Here is a 22,633-nt window from a genome sequence, read left to right on the forward strand (position 1 = left end):
CTTTGGCGACGTCATTTACAAAATAGCCTCCAATACCCTACTCAACAAATTGGATGCAGTCGATCACAGTGCAATCCGTTTTGTCACCAAAGCCCCATATACTACCCACCATTGCGACCTGTACGCTCTCGTTGGCTGGCCCTCGCTTCATACTCGTCGCCAAACCCACTGGCTCCATGTCATCTACAAGACCCTGCTAGGTAAAGTCCCCCCTTATCTCAGCTCGCTGGTCACCATAGCATCTCCCACCTGTAGCACACGCTCCAGCAGGTATATCTCTCTAGTCACCCCCAAAACCAATTCTTTCTTTGGCCGCCTCTCCTTCCAGTTCTCTGCTGCCAATGACTGGAACGAACTACAAAAATCTCTGAAACTGGAAACACTTATCTCCCTCACTAGCTTTAAGCACCAACTGTCAGAGCAGCTCACAGATTACTGCACCTGTACATAGCCCACTTATAATTTAGCCCAAACAACTACCTCTTTCCCTACTGTATTTAATTAATTAATTTATTTTGCTCCTTTGCACCCCATTATTTGTATTTCTACTTTGCACATTCTTCCATTGCAAATGTATAATTCCAGTGTTTTACTTGCTATATTTTATTTACTTTGCCACCATGTCCTTTTTTTGCCTTTACTTCCCTTCTCACCTCATTTGCTCACATCGTATATAGACTTGTTTATACTGTATTATTGACTGTATGTTTGTTTTACTCCATGTGTAAGTCTGTGTCGTTGTATGTGTCGAACTGCTTTGCTTTATCTTGGCCAGGTCGCAATTGTAAATGAGAACTTGTTCTCAACTTGCCTACCTGGTTAAATAAAGGTGGGAAAAAAAGAAAAAAATACACTTTTTGCCATCCAGCCTGTGTGAGAGTACTTGACGCCATTCACTGAGGGGCTAGTGCTATTCGGGATCCTTGGGACATAACCCCTACCTAACCTGGACCCTTACCGTAATCATTTTAAATTTCAACTTCAATGGGGTAGGGACATCCCAATGATCCAGAATTGCAAATATTATAGATCATTTAGGCTAAAAAAACAACCTGAGGATTGAATATAAACATTTGACATGTTTCTATGAACATTACGGATGCAATTTAGATTTTGTCAGATTTGTTTTGACTGAGTTTGAGCCTGTGGTTTACTGAAGGAAACGTGCTAACAAAACTGAGGTTTTTGGATATAAAGAGACCTCATCGAACAAAAGGAACATTTATTGAGTAAATGAATGTCTTCTGATTGCCACCATATGAAGATCATCAAAGGTAAGGGATTAATTTTATCTCTATTTCTGAGTTTAGTAACGCTTCTGCTTGGCTTGGTTACTGTTTGTAATAATTGTCAACTGGGCTATGTTCTGGGCTAGCTATGTTCTGGGCTAGCTATGTTCTGGGCTAGCTATGTTCTGGGCTAGCTATGTTCTGGGCTAGCTTTGTTCTGGGCTAGCTTTGTTCTGGGCTAGCTTTGTTCTGGGCTAGCTTTGTTCTGGGCTAGGTATGCTTTCGCCTAAAAGCATTTTATAAACATGACACTGTGGTTGGTTTAACAAGAGGTTTAAAGATTAACTTATGTAAAATATGTTTTGTTTTCTGCATTTTTAGAATGAACATTTCTGTCAGTGAATTTGGCACTCTGCAACCTCACTGGATGTTGGCAAGATGGGACGCTAGTGTCCCACATACCCTAGAGAGGTTAACACTGTTGCCGATAAAGCTATCGTTATAAGCAGCCAGCTAGTTTCATCTGGCTAGTGAGGCTCGACCGGACCGGGTTATGTGTTGTGAAGCTAGTCACAATAAGGATTTGGCACAATAGTGGAATTTGCGGGTTGCCTTAAATAAAATTACTTCTTTGAAAGTGATGCAGAAGGTTACAATTGGTGGAATCATGCCATATTTAGAGTAGATAATGTCAAACAAGGTTGGAATGTGAGTCAATGAAATGGTGTATCAGTCTACTCGGTGACACCCACAGAACACAACTGTGAAGAGTTTATGCAAATATTAGCGCTGTAGCTCTTATCGCGGGACTGTGACAGGGGAGGTGATTTCACACAGTCAGCCTATTTTGTGTGTTGACAATCATATTGCACTGTACAGCTTTACCTAAGGATTGGGGATCAATGAAATGGGGTATCAGTCTACTCAATACCAAGATATTTTTTCCCAGAATATTCCAAAATATCCACGCAGTGTTATTTTTCCTTTGGAATAGTGTGCAATACACACAGGTTGACAATACATGTGGCTCAATTCACAGCTGTTTCATAGTCCTGCAATTTTTGACACTTTCAAGTGAAAAATCGGAGTCTCAGAATCACTCGGTTACTGTGAATTTATTTCCAAACACCTTTTTTTGACATGCATGCTTATCAGATGTAAGTCACCTTTTCTCTAAGACTGCATTTTATCAGCCTATTTCTAAGCGCAAACTCATGCCTTTTCTTAGCTAGAATGCTGTGGTAGCTGTTTTGGAACTGTGTAGTTGGTCGTGCTTTTATACATGTGAATGTGCATGATGTAGTAGTGCAGCAGGCTAAAGCGACAGTTTGTGACTCAGACATAAAAAAAGGGAAAGTGCGAGAGAATGAGAGGGGGTGCTTTACTCTGAGATAACGACGCCTGTACAGTATTAACGTAGAGAGGATAGTTAGCATGTAGGAGAGGGAAGGGGGGTTTTGTATCCAGCCGCTAAGAGTAAAACGGTAATAAAGTTAGCCCCATCTGTAGCTGTACTAAAGAGAAGCTCGGGCATAAGAGGGAGAGAATGAGGAGAGTGAATAAGTACACTCTGCCTGCTTAGCTAGCAATTTAGATCATGTAGAAATCTTATTTTCGTGGCCAAATTAGTGCTCTGGCAAAGAGCATTGCTGTATTGAGCTGTTTTTCTGAAGGAGAATTGTTGCCTCGTTCTATAAAGAATGCACACTTTCTAAAACCAGGCATGGAGTGGTTGGGGTGGTAGGCAGGTGGGTTGCTCCATGTTCAAATATGCCTTTTATTATATGGAGCCTACGATAGATGGCCATACCCCCTCTAAAGTCAAAGACTCAACTAACTCACAATTCAGGTCGTTACAATGTGCCCGCTGGAACAGTTTACTCTGATGTGGTGGGAACTCAATAGAGCTGAAGGCAGCTGTGGTATAGTGTAGTCGGGGTGGTAATGGCGCTCCTTTGGTGGAGGGGGGCAAACAGACTGCACTGATTTGTGGCGTTGTGATGAATCAGTAGAATTGTACTAAGTGCTGATTGCATTAACTTGGGGCACAATGCCGGCAGGACAAATGGATGCACGGTGAAAGGGAACTGAATGGCGACTGTTTCACACACTGTGTTTGGACATCTGTGCTGCTGGTGCTGTAGTTGACTACTTTACACATTTGATCCCCCCATTTTTATTTTGAAGATGTGATATTTTGTTTGTTGGTTTATGCTACTAATGTAGTAGACCAGTATAATGACAAGTATTAAAGTCGAAAAGAATGTGAAAGTAACACCTATAGGGTTTTGTATGATTATTCTGCATCTAGACTTTACACTCCTTGGGATTTCCCCCTATGTGCTAAGTGCATATCAGGCCATCAAATTAGAGCTGATCACACCAAAGCACAAACCACACTGAACTTAATTTGAGGGCAACAATCAAACCTATCCACATTGTAATTTGATTTATCTTTTTAAAACCTCCACCAAACTGCTCTTGGCCTGGCAGCATTCCAGTAAAAGGCCTGTTTTTATGGGCCTGTGTGCATGAGAGTGCACACATGTGAGTTTCATTACTTGATCGCCTCCAGAGACTGGAGTCTGAATTGGCAAATCTTATTACTGGAGGCGAAGCATGTCTGTGAGCAGGATTAGACAGTGGGAGAGCGAGAGAGGGGGACATGTGACTAATAGAAATTGAATAATGTGACTAATAGAAATTGAATAATGTGTCTCTGAACAAAGGGGGGTCAAAATCAGTCAGTCGGTATCTGGTGTGGCCACCATCTGCATTAAGTACTGCAGTGCATCTCCTCATGGACTGCACCAGATTTGCCAGATCTTGCAATGAGATGTTACCCCACTCTTCCACCAAGGCACCTGCAAGTTCCAAGACATTTCTGGGGGGAATGGCCCTAGCCCTCACCTTCCGATCCAACAGGTCCCAGACGTGCTCAATGGGATTGAGATCCGGGCTCTTCGCTGGCCATGGCAGGCCACTGACATTCCTGTCTCGCAGGAAATCATGCACAGAATGAGCAGTATGGCTGGTGGCATTGTCATGCTGGAGGGTCAGGATGAGCCTGCAGGAAGGGTACCACATGAGGGAGGAGGATGTCTTCCCTGTAACGCACAGCATTGATATTGAGCTTGTTGCCATTGCAGGGAGTCTGATGATGCTGTGACATACTGCCCCAGACCATGACGGACCCTCCACTTCCAAATCGATCCTGCTCCAGAGTACAGGCCTCGGTGTAACGCTCATTCCTTCAAATGAATCTGACCATCACCCCTGGTGGGACAAAACCACGACTTGTCAGTGAAGAGCACTTTTTGACAGTCCTGTCTGGTCCAGCAACAGTGGGTTTGTGCCCACTGTTGACGTTGTTGCTTGTGATGTCTGGTGAGGACCTGCCTTACAACAGGCATACAAGCCCTCAGTCCAGCCTCTCTTAGCCTCCATCAGTCGGAGCACTGATGGAGGGATTGTGCGTTCCTGGTTTAACTCGGGCAGTTGTTGCCATCCTGTACCTGTCCCCCAGGTCTGATGATCGGATGTACCAATCCTGTGCAGGTGTTGTTATACGTGGTCTGCCGCTCCGAGGACAATCAGCTGTCCGTCCTGTCTCCCTGTAGCGCTGTCTTAGGTGTCTCACAGCACGGACATTGCAATTTATTGCCCTGGCCACATCTGCAGTCCTCATGCCTCCTTGCAGCATGCCTAAGGCACGTTCACGCAGATGAGCAGGGACCCTTGGCATCTTTCTTTTGGTGTTTTTCAGTCGGTAGAACGGCCTCTTTTGCATCCTAAGTTTTCATAACTGTGACCTTAATCGCCTACCCGCTGTAAGCTGTTAGTTTCTTAACGACCGTTCCACAGGTGCATGTTCATTAATTGTTTATGGTCCATTGATCAAGTTTTTGGTCAATTAACCTGTCTAGCACACAGGTTCACCCCCCCAAAATTCCACTGAAAAGGCATCGTGGGATATTCAAAAATATTTTCACACATTAACAAGTTCAATACAGCAAATGAAAGATAAACATCTTGTTAATCTACCCATTGTGTCTGATTTTTTTTAAAGAATAAAAAAACGTTTTACAGCAAACACAACATATTTATGTTAGATCACCACCAAATAAAAGTCATTTTTCCCAGCCAAAGAGTCACAAAAGCAGAAATAAAGATAAAATGAATCGCTAACCTTTGATAATCTTCATCAGATGACACTCTTAGGACATCATGTTACACAATACATTTGTTTTCTTCGATAATGTGCATATTTATATTCACAAATCTCGGTTTACATTGGCGCCATGTTCAGAAATGCCTCCAAAATATCCGGAGTAATTACAGAGAGCCATGTCATATTACAGAAATCCTCATCATAAACTTTGATGAAAGATACATGTTTTACATATGATTAAAGATACACTTGTTCTTAATGCAACCGCTGTCAGATTTTTTAAAAACTTTACGGAAAAAGCATACTATGCAATAATCGGAGACGGCGCTCAGAGGTACATAACATTTCTCCGCCATGTTGGAGTCAACAGAAATACGAAATTACATCATAATTTATTCCCTTTGATGATCTTTCATCAGAATGCAGTGCCAGGAATCCTAGTTCCGCAATAAATCGTTTTGTTCGATAATGTCCATTACTAGTGTCCAATTAGCTACTTTTTCTTTAGTTCACATGCCAGTCCAGGCGAACTCGGACGAAAACTTCAAAAAGTTATATTCCAGGTCGAATAAACTGGTCAAATTAAGTAGAGAATCAATCTTCAAGATGTTGTTATCATATATATCCAATAACGTTCCAACCGGAGCATTAGTTTTTGTCTACAGAGTAATGGAACACATGGTGATATCATGAGAAATGTGCCTGACCAGGAACGGGCATTCTGCCAGATCACTGACTCAAATAGCTGCCTTCCGGCCCCACATCACACTAGGAGGCTTCAATCCACAATCTACTGACTGTTGACATCTAGTGGAAGGCTTAGGAAGTGAGAACAGATCCATATCTTACTGGAATGTGAATAGGCGATTGAGTTGAAAATCAACCAGCCCCAGAATTTCCACTTCCTGTTTGGAAGTTTGCCTGCCATATGAGTTCTGTTATACTCCGACATAATTCAAACAGTTTTAGAAACTTCAGTTTTTTTTATATCCAACAGTAATAATAATAAGCATCTTGGACAGAGTAGGTGGCAGTTAACTATGGGCACGCAATTCATCCAAAGTGAAAATGCTGCCCCCTATCCCATAAAAGTTCACAGATCTTCATTGTAAATGGTTGAAGTTATTTGGATTTTTACAAATCATCTTGAAAGACATGGTCCTGAAAAAGGGGCATTTCTTTTTTTATTTTATTTACTATATCATATGGAGACAAACATAAACCTTATCGTAGACATAAGACATAATTGCAAATGATTAAATCCTTGCAAAAGATATTTTAAAAAACAAAACAATTTAGTTACGAATTGAACTTTAAATGATTTCATTCTTCACATGGGATGATTTCACTAAACAACAAAAGAAAGGGCCATATTGAATGATCCCCAATGATCCATCGCATCTCCCCAAAAATGTTTTCAACATACATTTGTAAAATGATAGTCTACAAACTAAAACTTTGGTTGTCTTCCTCTCAGGCTTCCATGTCTTCTCCCTGGACCTCCTCGATGTCCATCGGACTCTGGGGCCTCATCTTCACTGTCACTTTCCAACCTTGTTGAGGTCTGCTCGTTGTCAGGCTCAAAAAGCCTCAAATTTGCCGGGATTGCCACCAATTTTTCAACCCTTGTATTGGTCAGCCTGTTGCGTGCTTTGGTATGTGTGTGTGTTCCCAAACAAGGACCAGTTGCGCTCTGAGGCGGCTAATGTTGGTGTGATTTGGAGGATGATGGAGGCAACAGGGGAAATAGCCTCAGATCCACAAAGTCCCTTCCACCAGGTGGCTGATGAGATGTTGGCACAACTGCCATATTGCTATTGCATCTTCATCCCAAAGCCCTTGCTTGGAAGTTTACTTCGCTATACAGCCAAGAACCTTGCCACGTTGGCGAGACACGGTAGTGATGACACCATAGGTCTTGTTGATCTCTGCACCAGACAGGATGCTCTTGCCAGCATACTTGGGGTCCTACATGTACGCTGTGGTGTGCATGGGCTTCAGGCAGAAGTCTTCACCCTTTTTGATGTATTTCAGAACTGCAGTTTCCTCTGCTTGGGGCAACAGTGAAGTGGGCAGGACAGTAGGGATTTCTTCTCTTTCCACTGCAAGCAGAGTCTGAACATCGGACAGGATGGCATTGTCTCCCTCAATCCGTGCAATGGCTACTGCTATAGGTTTCAGGCTGCTTACCACTCTACCACAATACATCATCCAGGAGGATCCTCTTGATGGGGTTGTCCATATTGGCAGACTGTGATATGGCCATTTCTTGGAGAGACTCCTTCCCCTCCAAGAGACTGTCAAACATGATGACCGCTGGGCAGCTTCAATGTGGTGCTCTTATTCTTCTCACTTTGCTTGGTGAGGTAGATTGCTGCTATAACTTGATGACCCTTCACATACCTAACCATTTCCTTGGCTCTCTTGTAGAGTGTATCCATTGTTTTCAGTGACATGATGTCCTTGAGGAGCAGATTCAATGTATGAGCAGCACAGCCAATGGTTGTGATGTGAGGGTAGGACTTCCCTACTTTAGAACAAGCAGCCTTCATGTTCGCAGAATTGTCTGTCACCAGTGCAAATACCTTCTGTGGTCCAAGGTCATTGATGACTGCCTTCAGCTCATCTGCAATGTAGAGACCGGTGTGTCTGTTATCCCTTGTGTCTGTGCTCTCGTGGAATACTGGTTGAGTGGTGAAGATGATGTAGTTAATTATTCCTTGCTCACGAACATTCAACCAACCACCAGCGATGATTGCAATACGGTCTGCTTTCTCTATGATTTGCTTGACCTTCACTTGAACTCTGTTGAACTCTGCATCCAGCAAATGAGTAGACAAAACATGTCTGGTTGGAGGGGTGTATGCTGTGCGAAGGACATTCAGAAATCTCTTCAAATACACATTGCATGTGAGCATCAGAGTTGAACCAGTTGCATACACAGCTCGAGCAAGACATTCATCAGCATTTCTCTGACTACGTTCCTCTGACTACTTATGATTCCAGGAGAACCATGAGCTATTGATATTGATAAGGTGTCTGATTCATCATGATTTGGCATGGTATTTACAAATTTACCCAACTTTTCCTTCTACATTAGCTGCAGTGTAATGTCTCCACACATCAGATAGTGCCCGTGGCATTTTCCTGTATAGATTAGAAAAAAATGAGTAAAAAACCCTAAATACAATTCCATGTATAGATGGTTAAGCAGTTAGATTAAACAACTCCTTTGTAAGAAATGTTTTAAAATGAAATATGTATGGAAATAGGTGAATTAACACTCCTCAGTTAGCAGGCTCTCAAGCAAGCTAAAACCCACATGGTAGCAAAAAATAACTAGCAGAAATTGTTAACAAGTTAGAAATGATTTAAACACACTTTGCTGTAGGCTACTAATTACTAGAGGTTAATACATCCTCTTATGGCTGCGATCCCCGTACAGGGATCAACATCAGGGGAAATTTCAGAGTGACAACTAAAAATACAACGTCGTAACATTGAATGCAAGTGTCTTACATTCTTCGAAAGATTAGCATCTTGGTAATCAAACTACGTTTTCCGATTTAAAATGGCTATTACAGAGAACAAATACCATGCTTTTGTTTTGAGAAGGGCAATCAACAGCAAAAACATTTTCCGCCATGACAGTTTTTACACATTCACATCTGAAGGTGAAATTATGACTTACATTCTTATATCTTGCTCTTATTTCTCTTCCTGAGGGTCCCAATGATCAAATGAAGTGCTGTTTTCTTTGATAAAATCAATTTTTATAGCCTAAATCGAAACATTTTGTAACCAGTTTGTGCTGTGAATTCCATCTCTATCAATTTTTTACGGGGCATTCGACGTAATTACACACGGTAAACCATCGTTTATCTAGTCATGGTTGGTTTCAGTGCATTCCTCTGGATTTTTGCAACACAGCCAAACGTCATTGTTTTTTTTTGCGGGGAGTATTGACCGAAGTGAACTGATTTGAAGACAACGAGCAATGACTACCTTGCGCACCAATAATTTTAGCAAAGCTTCGTTGATTGACTGTATTTCTGCCCAATGACCACTGATCTTCTTGAAATGTAGCTGGGTAGATAGCCAATGAGCTGAGGTAAACGCCAGTATGTAATGGTTTTGGGTTGGACTACCATTCCTTGTTTGTAAATGCATGCGTAATGAACTCCATTCTCGCCTTGACTATCAGAGGAGTTAATGTGATGCTTGTTACGCACAGCAGTATTTTGGAAAGTTTGTATTTTCAACGATTTCATTGAAGACATCATGGCGAATAAATCAGGAAAAGCGAAGTCATAGTATACAGATTTGTACCAGATTATAGAATAGATTGATCGAGAAAGTGGGACAGATTTTTTTTTTGTATGAGGAATCTTTGAGTGTTATGATTCAAACAGGAGCTGAGGAGCTGTTTCTGCAAGGACAGGACATACTTCTGGACGGGTAAGTGCTAATGCTGTTTTATGAAATATATATATATATATTTGCAATGAAATGTGTTGTATATGTGTGTATATATATTTTCCATGTGAGATATATACAGTGGGGCAAAAAAGTATTTAGTCAGCCACCAATTGTGCAAGTTCTCCCACTTAAAAAGATGAGAGGCCTGTAATTTTTATCATAGGTACACATCAAATATGGAGTAGAACAGCAACACACACACACACACACACACACACACACACACACACACACACACACACACACACACACACACACACTCACACACACACACACACACACACACACACACACACACACACACACACACCACTGCCTCTGCTACTCCTCTCCATTTCCATATGAAATAGCCAGGAGGGCAGGCCCACAACAATGGCCGGAGTTGAATGGAACAGCACTTCACATTAGTGACTGTTCCCTCTGCTCTATACAATACATATCTGTTCATTTTATGTGATGATAAAAGGCTCATACATTACAAATATATTTTAAATGTTTTCTTTCACAGTGATAGCGACTCAGACTTTGAGCCTCCTTTGCCAAGCTGCCCGCTCTACCTCTGCCCCCTCTACTCCTGCCTCCAGTGGTGTTCATATGCCACAGTTCATTACCGCAGGCATGACTGTGCCTCAGGGCCAAAAGGGCACAGCATGGAGGCGTCGTTGTGTTCTGTGTCGCATGACCTGCACCACTTGTTCAGTTTGTCTCTGCTTTACATCAGAAAGAGACTGCTATGGGACATGGCACAGGCAGCAAAATATTGTGTAGAGGACTTCCAAAGGGTGTACTGTTTAAAAAAAATAATTCTAATAAAAATAAATAAATAAATAATATTGTGTGTGTGTGTGTGTGTGTGTGTGTGTGTGTGTGTGTGTGTGTGTGTGTGTGTGTGTGTGTGTGTGTGTGTGTTAGAATTGCTTTTTGATATGTTGTATATAGTTATAGGTCATTTCACCAATTCGGCCACTTGGGTACATTTGGGCAACTTGTGTGGGACACCTGGGTGACTTCATGCTAAATGTCATGTAGCTCACCCATTTCTGAAGTTATCCGTCTGAAACCTTGCACACCTACATTTGCCCTCTTGTGTTATCCATCAAAATTATCCCCAGCATCCTATCTGACTGTGGCTATTCTAGTACATGTGAAAGATGATGCTACAACAATAAAAAACAGAAAACGTATGCTCTTTCTTTCTCTTTTCTTCCACCAGATCTACTGTGTTATATTCTCCTACATTCAATTAACATTTCCTCAAAATTCAGAATGTTTCCATTCAAATGATACCAAAAATATGCATATACAGGCAGTTAGATTAGGGTATGTCTTCAGGTGGAAATTGAGAACAAGGGATGCAGCCATAATTAACAAAAAATATATTCATCCCACCCAGTACTGTAATCAAAACTTACCAGAAAGCATGTAGTCCTTGGCTCAGACAGTTTCATAGTGTGGGCTCAATAGCATCTCATTAGTGTGAAAGATCTTGAGAATCATCTGTACATGGGATGGAAGAGTGCACTGTACATGCAGATGTTTCAATTCCATTGAATTGGGGATCGTTTAACCAAATATGCCACAAGACCTAGAATTGCCTTGTGTATCCCACAAAAAATTGTTCACTGTTATAAGCAACAACAACAAAAAATGAATTTAAGCAAAATTCCCCAAATTCCAGGGCTTAACTTCTCATGGAAAATTTCTGGGAAAATTACAGAAATTTACCGTAAAGTTTGCAACCCTAACTGTGATATGGATCTATCACACTAGCTATATCTGTTTATCAAGACTGCAGACACCTCCCCCTTCTGTACTGTAGTAGTTTTTCATAATGGCTAAACAAAGGTAGATGAAGTTTGGTTCTTATATCTAATAATGGGAATGCTTTGGACTTTATTGATTGAATCAATTGATGTAGGCCTAAAACAAACAAAAGTTTTGTTTTTGTTCAAATAGCGGCCTGGATGTTAATGGTTGTCGTCATTATTTGTCTAATGTCTTGGTGGAATCTGTAATGGTGAGTCTTGAAATTGTACATTATGATACTGGTTTATTATAGACCTTCAGTTGAACCAATTATTTTGCACAAAGCACCAATTCATATTTTTTTATCTTGGATTTTTTTCTGCCAGTGTAGCAACAGGCTATTCATTGGTTCTGTGAGGTGCATGCGTTGCTATTTCCTCTCTGCAGGGGGAGACGTAGTCTCACTTTTCTCATGCCTGCAGTCCCATTTCATGTGTCCAAACTCAAGGCGTCTCCATGTTTTATAGCCTATTTCACATGCAATACACTGCATGCTAAAGTAGGAAAAAGCCACACTGACCTGAGAAATAAATATTGTTTCAACAAAGTGTCAACTGCTGAGGACAGATTTTTTTATACCCATTTGCCCCTTGAACTAAATGGACTCAAGTCACACATCGAACACTATGGCTGCTCTACTGGTCATCAGTTTTCAGTCACACTTTTTCCACAGAACCTCCTCCCAGAAGAAAATAAATACTAGAACCTATGAAAATGCTGGTTACATGACCGGGACCTTACATTTAATAGAGGTGTGAGCTATCTTTAGTCTGTTTTTGGTGTTCCATGCCCTGGCCTGGCCACAGCCGTTACTGGAGTTTACAGGTACCGTTTGAACTGGGGAGAGAGTGTTCCCTCCGCCGATGCCTGCCGCACCACAGCACCAGTGGCAGCTGCGTTGACTTCCTCAACCTGTGGTTGACTGACTGGCTGACTGAGCTGATGCCTTCTGGGATATTATGAGGAATCCTGCAAATAATAATAATGCAGGCATAGAATAATGTTATAATTTTTTCAACTGTGGGAGAGACGGCGCTGAAAGTTGCAGAAGGACTAACCGTACCTGTATGTTTGCATTCTTTGTTCGCTCTTTGCAGAGCAAAGGAACGAAAGCAAGTGAAATGGATAAACCAGTCTATCTGGTTCTCTCTCTCGTTGCCCCTCGCTCTCTGCTGCCCCTCTCTCGCCGCCCCTCTCTCTTGCCGCCCCTCTCTCTTTCTTGTGCACTCTCGCTCGCCGCCCCTCTCTCTCTTTCGCGCACTCTCGCTCGCCGCCCCTCTCTCGCGATGTTCCCCAATGCTGGAAGGGAGTCCACCAAGTGTAAAAAGTTTGGGATCCCCTGTTCTAGTCCAGTTGGACTTAATGGTGCCAACAGATATACATACAGCCGGTAATAACTTTTGGATATCAGAGTGGCGGTAACTCATCAGCATTACGACCAGGAATACGACTATCCAGAATTGGATCCTTTGTTTGTACCCCCCAGGGCAATTTTACTTATTCCAGAGGCTGCTCCAAATTACCTCCGGCAGAGATGTTTTCGGAGTGGACTTCTAGTCTGACTCAGGAGGCGTGCACACCATCCACCGCTTCGGGTATATTACTCGCTAATGTTCAGTTTCTGGATAATAAAGTAGATTAGTTCAGGACGAGGATCTACTTCCAGAGAAACATCAGGGATTGTACCATACACTGTTTCACAGAAACGTGGCTCTGTCGGGATATACTGTCCCTGTCCATACAGCCAGCTGGGTTCTCAGTACATAGCTTAGACAGAAATAATGAATTCTCTGGGAATATGAAAGGTGGGGGTGTATGTTTCATGATTAACTACTCATGGTGTGATTGTAATAACATGCAAACACTCAAATCATTTTGTTTACCCGACCTAGAATACCTCGCAATCAAATGCTGACCGCATTACCTCCCAAGAGAATTATCTTTGGTTATAGTCACAGCCGTGTATTTTCCCCCCCAAGCCAATACCACGACTGCCCTCAACTACACTGGACTTTATACACACTGGAAACCACATATCATGAGGATGCATTTATTGTTGCTGTGGATTTTAACAAAGCAAATTGGAGGAAAATGCTATGGAAGTTCTACCAACACGTTGACTGTGGTACTCGCTTTGGAATAACATTGGACTGCTGCTACTCAACATTTCGAAATGCCTACAAGCCCCCCGCCCTCCCTTAGGCAAATCTGATCATGACTCTATTTTGCTCCTCCCTTCCTATAGCACGGGTACTTCCTGTTTGAGTTTCTACCTAAGGTCTATTCAACGCTGGTCTGACCAATCAGAATCCAGGCTTCAAGATTGTTTTAATCACACTGACTGGGATATGTTCCGGGAAGCCTCTGAGAATAACGTTGACAAATACACAGATACGTTGACTGAGTTAATCAGGAGGTGTACAGGAGATCGTGTACCCACTCTGACTATTAAAACCAACCCAGACCAGAAACTGTGGATAGATGTTTTAGCAATCGCGCAAAACTGAAAGAAGGAACCACCGCGTTAAACCATGGCAAGGTGACTGGGAATATGGCCGAATACAAAAAGTGTAGTTATTCTCTGATAAGGCAATCAAACAGGAAAAAACGCCAGTACAGAGACAAAGTGAAGTCGCAATTCAACGGCAGACACAAGATGTATGTGGCAGAGTCTACAGACAATCATGGACTACAAAGGGAAAACCAGCCACATTGCGGACACCGGCATCTTGCTTCTGGACAAGCTCAACACCTTTTTTTCCAGCTTTGAGGATAACACAGTTCCATCGATGTGGCCTGCTACCAAGTTCTTCTCTGTGGCCGACTCCTTCTCTGCGCCCTCTCGCTTGCTCGCCGCCCCTCACTCTCTCTCTCGTTCACTGCCCCTCACTCTCTCTCTCGCTCGTTCACTGCCCCTCGCTCTCTCTCTCTTGCTGCACCTCTGCCTTCATTAGATCCCTTCTGCTCTGTTTCTTGGTCTCGTGGCAGTGCCTCATGGAAATCACCAACTGATCGGCCCAAACATTTGTCATTTTCTGTGTCACTCGACACCGGCCCGTCGGCATTGGAACTATCAGGTCGCGCAGATGGTACTGAGAAACAACTTTATCTTCCCCCTCCCTGTTTCACTCACAGGGCTGCTATGGATAGAGTAAATATACACAGTCCCAGATACAGGACACTTTGAATAGTACTGCGGTTTGAGGGAATATCCACCAACCAATCTTTTTTTCCCCCCTGTTACTTAGAGTCATAGTATCTATGTATATGATATCGTAGAAAATAATATTGTGAAAGCTGATATAGGTCTACTCAAAACTCTGATACTAAAATCAGTGTGTGTCTCTGTACAGATGAGCACACAGAGGTAGCATTTCACTTTTAAGAGCACAATGTATCTTACTATAGTTATCACAATGGTAAATGCAGTCTTATCTATCATCTAGGAATGCTAGAATGTGATTGAAGTTAAGTTGAAAAAAATAGAACATGATGATTGTATCTAGGTCTAGCTAGGCTTGTTGTTCTGCATATTTACTTTTAGCAGCACTGAGGCCAGGTGTAAATTTAGCCCCAGGTTGTGAAGTGAGTTTCCCAGAAGCGGGAGGCCAATGCAGGCAGGGCTTTGGCAGTAGAGGGACAGCAGTGTAGGATGTCTGTCTGGGTAGGAAGGTTACACTTCCAAGTCATGCAGAGGTGGCACTGGATGCCTAGCTCTCTATTTGGGGAAATGTTGCTGTTCCAGTACCTCAAAGTTCATTGCTTCTGAGAAAACGACTCGCTTTCTGGTCTGTGTGGTGCGGTCCACACTGTGTCTTCCAGATGACGGTTGTCTCTTTAGCCTACACAGGGTTTAGCGTGTTAAGTGGCTGAAGGTCTTTCTCCCTGCTAATCCAGTTGGTTCACATACAACCGGACAGCGTTATCCACAGCGTTTGGTGCGCTAACAAGGACATAACGTTAAAATATGGCAGATCATTATTTAGGCAAGCAAAATAATAATCTCATGGGCGAGAGAACATTTCCAGGCTAAAGACCAGTGTTTATGTGTAGATGGCTACTCTAGATGCCTGGTTTTGTGCCAGTTGACAAAAAAGGGTAGAGCAAAAGAATTTACATTTGTTTGTTAAAAACAATAGGATAAATACACATGTAGGCAATGCTACTACATTGCCTTAATATTGGAACCCTTTGAAATCTTCTGAGATGTAGAGCATCTAACATAAATAAATACATCTCTTAATTAGTGAAATAAAGGGAAACCGTGAAAGGGGCTCCATTCATGGTTGTCTGCGTTTGAAGCTGCAGACTGAAATACTCAAACAGTTGGCCCTTTCAGAAAGGTGCTCTTTCAAAATAACCTTTTTGCAAATCCAAATAAAATTGGTGCCAGCCCACATACCCTTTCATGTCCACACCTGGATGCTAAGATCTAATGAAAAAAGTGGGGTGGGGGCAAAGCCTCAGACCTGGCTTGCCTCATGCATATCACATGGTGTTTGCTTAGCCCCTTGGTCCACCCCAACGCTACCTTCATGGTATCCTACTGCTCGGCACCTCTCCGACCTGAATCGTTCGGTTGTGCACAGTTGCCTTTTTGTCTCTCCATCGGTCCTTTGGTCTGGTGTCTGCAATACCTTTTGAAGTAGCGCTCCAGTCCCAAATCTCCCTTCCTGACCATTTTTAAAAGGCGTACCATGTGAATGCATTGCAACGTGGGATTGATATATTAATAGGCTGCCTGAGGGCGAGGGGTGTGGGTGGAGACCATGGTGGTGGGATTGAAGTGGAGGCCCAAAATTGTGTCGTGTTAGACAGGGTTGGAGGAATTGACTCTGTTGCCTATAACCATCCAGGGCTTGGTTAAACCAGGATCGGGCAATTTTCAGTTAATATACTGCATTTCAATGCACTTCCTGAAATGTTGAAAAAAAATTACCCCTCAACGACTTATCCCCTTTCCTCTCTCACTCTTTGTTAGCCTCCATAATTGTTAGCGATTGAATCCTAAAACTACCTTTTTTAAGTGGAAATGACCTACTGAACCGCTATTCCTCTCTTCTCGTCTTCCAGGCTCCGCCCTCCTGGACCTGACAGAGCAGTTTGCGCTCCCAGAGACAGCTCCTCCCATGCTGGCCAAGCTGCTGGAGGCCATCGAGAAGAAAGGTGCACTGGCCTGTACACAATGGATTGGCACACATCCACACTGGTCATCTAAACATTTCCTAGATTTACATTCTAGAAGATCCACCCCTCGTGTGTCACCATGGTTTCAGTTACTTATGTAATTATTTATGTAACCTTTATTTTGACAAGAAGTCATGCTGAGATAAAGGTCTCTTTGGTCTGAAGAGCCCTGTAATTACAATAATATTCCAAAATCTATACACTATGAAAAGCAGAACAGTGATACAAAACACAATCATAGAAAACAAAACACATTCAAAGTAATTAATCAGCTGTCTGAATTGCCCTAGAGTAGGGCTTTCTAACCCTGTTCCTAGAGAGCTACCATCCCGGTAGATTTTCGCTCCAACCCTATTAATCTAGTGCTCCTGATTTCCACACTTAGCTGGTTGATAAGATGAATCACGTTAGTTACAACTGGGGTTAGAGCAAAAACCTAAAGGGTAGCTCTCCAGAGGCATCATAATATCCAATTTGAGAGAGTTTGGGAGGATATTCCACAAGTAAGATGCAAAGAAACTAAAAGCAGGTTTACCTAACTCAGTGGAGATCGAAGGGATCTTCAGAGTTAACCTCCCTGAGACTAGGTCTGGTAGCTTGTAGTGCACTTTATTCTCTGAATTTTTTTATACTTAAATAAATCGGAAGGCCTTTTTATAGTGATTTTATGACTTTCTAGTCATTTAAGTAGTTGCATCTAAGCTAGTGGCTTATCATGTGCTGCTTGATTCTGTGTAGGTCTGGACAACCCAACGCTGTACAGGACCTTCACAGCCGATGGTGGACTGGATGTTAGACAGTGCTTTGACACTGGTGAGCAGAATTCATGTTTATCACTTACAGTGCATTCGCAAAGTATTCAGACCCCTTGACTTTTTCCACATTTTGTTATGTTACAGCCTTATTCTAAAATGTATTAAATTGTTTTTTTCCTCATAAATCTACACACCTACCTCAATGACAAAGCAAAAAGTTTTTTAGAAATAGCACATTTTAATTAAGTATTTAGACCCTTTACTCAGTACTTTGTTGAAACACCTTTGGCAGTCTTCTTGGGTATGGCGCTACAAGCATGGCCTGTATTTGGGGATTTTCTCCCATTCTTCTCTGCAGATCCTCTCAAGGTCTGTCCGGCTGGAAGGGGAGTGTCGCTGCACAGCTATTTTCATGTCTCTCCAGAGATGTTTGATCGGCTCTGGCTAGGCCACTCAAGGACATTCAGATACTTGTCCCGAAGCCAATCATGCGTAGTCTTGGCTGTGTGCTTAGGGTCGCTGTCCTGTTGGAAGGTGAACCTTCGCCACAGTCTAAGGTTCTGAGCGCTCTAGCGCAGGTTTTGATCAAGGATCTCTGTACTTTGCGCCATTCATTTTTCCCTTGATCCTGACTAGTCTCCCAGTCCCTGCCGCCGAAAAACATCCCCACTGCATGATGCTGCCACCACGATGTTTCACCGTAGGGATGGTATTGGCCAGGTGTTGAGTGGACACATTCAGGTCAGAGTTCAATCTTGGTTTCATCATACCAGAGAATCTTGTTTCTCATGGTCTGAGAGTCCTTTGTGTCCCTTTTGGCAAACTCCAAGCGGGCTGTCATGTGCCTTTTTAGTGGGGAGTGGCTTCCATCTGGCCACTCTACCACAAAGGCCTGATTGGTGGAGTGCTGCAGAGATGGTTGTCCTACTGGAAGGTTCCCCCATCTCCACAGAGGAACTCTAGAGCTCTGTCAGTGACCATCGGGTTCTTGGTCAAGGTCTTGGAAGAGTCTTGGTGGTTCATAACTTCTTCCATTTAAGAATGATGGAGGCCACTGTGTTCTTGGGGACCTTAAATACTGCAGAAATGTTTTGGTACCCTCCTCCAGATCTGTCTCTCGACACAATCCTGTCTCGGAGCTCTATGGACAATTCCTTCGACCTCATGGCTTGGTGTTTGATCTGACATGCACCGTCAACTGTGCAAACTTTTATATAGACATGTGTGTGCCTTTGCAAATCATGTCCAATCAATTGAATTTACCACAGGTGTACTACCAAGTTGTAGAAACACCTGGATGATCACTGGAAACAGGATGCACCTGAGCTCAATTTCGAGTCGCATAGCAAAGGGTCTGAATAATTATGTAAATAAGGTATACATTTTTTGCAAACATTACTAAACCTGTCATTATGGGTTCCACAAAATGTGGAAAAGTCAAGGGGTCTGAATACTTTTCGAATGTATATCCACCCAAATTCAATGTTATTTGACTTTGTGTGCAATTTGTTTGGGCCAAAACAGTTTGACTTTGAGGTAATGGTGTGTGGTTCTATTCAGATCCTCCGTCAGCAGACCTGGACCAGATGGACCTGCAGATGCTGTGTGACGGTCTACGTCGGTACCTGCAGGATCTTCCCCAGCCTGTCATACCACCGGCCATCTACACTCAGCTGGTCCACACCGCCCAAGGTACTCACACACACACACTGTGACTGTAACACTGCCATACACTCATCAGAGTACACCACATGATGTACACACAATCACATAACCAATATTCTATAGCACCTACTGTTTCCTTAATGTCAATGTACTACTAGAAAATGGGTCATGTCCAAATCAGCATGTCGGTTAGAGGTTGCTGTTCATTCAATTTGTTTGTTGCTCTCAGCAATCACTTTCAGTGGAACGTGCCTCAACCCAAAGATACGGTGTCTAGTTAATTATTGGCCTACAGCAGCAGTCCAAACCTAATCTACCACTGGCCGGGCTGCTGAACACTCTGTACCTTGGAGAGGGAACCCACAGTACCTAGAGCTAGTGTCAATATCCACACACACACACACACACACACACACACACACACACACACACACACACACACACACACACACACACACACACACACACGCGCACACACACAGACACAGCAGGTTTGCTTTAGCACGGAAGAACATAAGACAGAGATATCTCAGAGTAATCTTTTTGTCACATGGCCAGAAACAGGATCTCTGTTGTTAACTTATACAAGTTTATCTCAGTGCTAGCCAATCACCTGTACCTTGCACTCCACTCATTGTTGAGCACACACAATCTCAATGCGGTTGTCTAACCCGATTACTGAGCACAGGGCTCCTTTTTCTGCCACCCCATTGGTCGAAGGGAAGTCTGCTAGCACCTCTGTAGCTTTAACTGTGGGAGATTTTTGAAGGGTTTTGATAGTGCGTAGCCTGCAGCACACATTCAAAGTCATACATGTGTGGCAATGCAATGTGTATATCTCCCTCTGTGATCTCTATCAATGAATTTGTGCTTAGCCTGCGTAAGTGTTAGCACATAGAAACATGTGTATGTATGACATACCTCCCTCTCTGACACCTGTGTGTGTTTTGGTCCCACAGAGGTGCAGAGCCCCAAGGAGTGTGCCCAGCTGCTGCGTCGCATCGCCAGCACACCCAGCCTGCCAGCCCAGTACTGGCTCACCTTCCACTGCCTGCTGCGCCACTGGTCCCGGGTGTGCCACAACGCGCCCAAGAACCTGCTCAGCTCCCGCGCCCTGGGGGAGATCTTTAGCCCCGTGCTCTTCAGACAGCAGGCTGCCAGGTGGGTGCAGGAGAGAGACGAACTGGCACTCACAGACAGGTGTGCACAGACAGCCAGACACTTTTTATATACTCAAGGAAACACACTCTCAGGCAAGAAGCCTACACACACACACACTCTCTCACTGACACACACATTTGCAGTGAAAGGATTTAGGTTTGGAAGATTTTCTATTTGCCAGCTGTGCTGTTGCAATTAAAGCAGCCATGCTTGAAGTCCCATCAGTTAGAGAATGACAAAGATGGAGCAAGATCATGCACACATTAATCACAACAGCAGGGCCAGTCAGCTGGCCTGAGAATCGCTGACTCTATTTTACTATTTTTTTTCATTCTTTCATCAGCTGCGAGCCCAGCCCGGATGCTCACATCAAGATCATTGAGACCCTTGTGACTAGCGAATGGACAGAAGCACAGGCGGCTCCAGGTTTGAAACACACATTGTCCTTTTCTGTTATTCGTCATCTGTTAAATTTCTGGTTGGGGGTGTATGCAGAGATACAGAACAACTATATTTAAAGCAATATGACTGCCCATCTCTTCCTCTGTGAAATTATTTACACTCACGTGCTGTACTTTGTTATTGAGGGGCATTGAGAGAATGGCCCAAGTGCATATATTAAGACTGCAGTGGCGCTAAGCCCATGGTAGTTACTGACTGACTGAGTGCGGGAGCCGATGGGAACAGCAGAGAACCTGGGCTGATCTTAGCCCGTAGAGCCACACGGGGGCTCGCACTCTAGCAGTAGCACAGAGCACAGGATGTACTGGCTGCATTGCATGGGAAAAAGCCTCCATTGTGGGGCAAAAGCTGCCCCATCGCATACCTGGCTGGCTCCATTTATTACAGCTTTAGTTAAGGTTTTCTGCACTTGTTTCAAAGGCTTTATTGTTTTATGCCAGTCAATGTTTTCAAACTGGCTGCAATTAGCCTGTCTTCATTTATAAACCGGGTAGTTTGGATCCTGGATGCGGATTGGCTAAAACACCATTCCACCCGTCTGTATATCAACAATATCATGGGTATGATGCAAAAATCCACGTTTACTGTTCTATTTGAAGTATCACTACACTGTTTTTGATATATCACAGCAAATGACAAAAGAAAAGCAATAATGGTTTTATTAAACACATTATTTCTCCTTGCTTCTAGCCTAGAATTTGGCTTGCATAAACAACAAGAACAACCATTTGTCGTGTTATATTGGCCATATACCACCCCCTCTGACCTTATTGCTTAAATATCAGCCTTTAATTTGGAATAGCTGAATTTTTTTCCCTCACATTTATAACGCAATCTTTAATACCAGAATCTTGGCTTGGCTGTGTTTGTCACACATCTTTCATTGTGATTTGGCGATGGAACCTGCAGAGCATTCTTCTGGGATGGGAGGAACTAGCTTCACCCATCAAAACAGTTGTGCAAATTGCAGCATGTAGCCTAGACTTAGGCTGCAGGAGTTTATTGTTAACCCATGGTAGTCTCTCAATGATGGGGTCTAAAACGGTATTGTGTAAAAATGGGTTGTTCATTTTTGGTTTGTAGCCCAGGATAGAGCATCCATCCTCTCGAGCAGGAAATCAGTGGCGTGTTGAGATCAAAGTGAAAGTTGTTGAGGTTACAGGGCTCTAGGTGAATTCCATCCTACATGTGCTGTGCAGTGAAGTAGGCTACCCTTGATTAATTATGTAAGACGTTATACCGTGGCCAGAAATGCACTAACTAAATTTTGAACATTAGATAAATTCAGGCCATGAAGGAATAATATTTTTTTTTTTAAAGCTATAAAATGTGATTTTATTTTTCATCTAACCAGTTACCCTAGCATTCTCTAGACTCCAGCAGGCCGGATGGTGTGGGACTGCAGAACGTTTGCGTGGCACAGTTGGCTTTTTACAGTCGCTAGTTAAAACTGCTTTTGGTGGGCAGGCCCAGTGCCGGGCTGTGACTGTTAAAACATTTTATTACCTGTTTGGGACTATTTATAACATCCCCCTCGCATGGGCCGCTGTCAGGAGTTCGCACCTGCTGGAGCAATGGGCCGACGGGGATGGAGGCTAACTGACGGGGAGGCTGGCCGGGCGGGGAATGGCAAGCTCAACACCGCAGGCTTTGACTCTTCTCTTTCTGCTGAACCAGCCAGGTTCCTTCCTTTGTGAATGAACACTCGTATGCTCACA

General features: G+C 43.2%; 1 protein-coding gene across 2 annotated transcripts in view; it reads left to right on the forward strand.

The window, feature by feature from the left end:
* Positions 1-22,633, forward strand: part of pik3r1 (phosphoinositide-3-kinase, regulatory subunit 1 (alpha)) — a 56,850-nt gene that overhangs the window by 16,916 nt on the left and 17,301 nt on the right. The window contains exons 3-7 of one of the 2 annotated variants that reach the window (XM_046370383.1): positions 16,759-16,851; positions 17,611-17,685; positions 19,188-19,319; positions 20,252-20,492; positions 20,797-20,879. In XM_046370383.1, the coding sequence (XP_046226339.1) occupies positions 16,759-16,851; positions 17,611-17,685; positions 19,188-19,319; positions 20,252-20,492; positions 20,797-20,879 (624 nt within the window). The remainder of the gene's footprint in view (positions 1-16,758; positions 16,852-17,610; positions 17,686-19,187; positions 19,320-20,251; positions 20,493-20,796; positions 20,880-22,633) is intronic. The other variant, XM_046370384.1, reaches the window with a different exon arrangement.

Source organism: Oncorhynchus gorbuscha, linkage group LG11, assembly GCF_021184085.1.
Source record: "Oncorhynchus gorbuscha isolate QuinsamMale2020 ecotype Even-year linkage group LG11, OgorEven_v1.0, whole genome shotgun sequence".
Classification (NCBI taxonomy): Eukaryota; Metazoa; Chordata; class Actinopteri; order Salmoniformes; family Salmonidae; genus Oncorhynchus; species Oncorhynchus gorbuscha.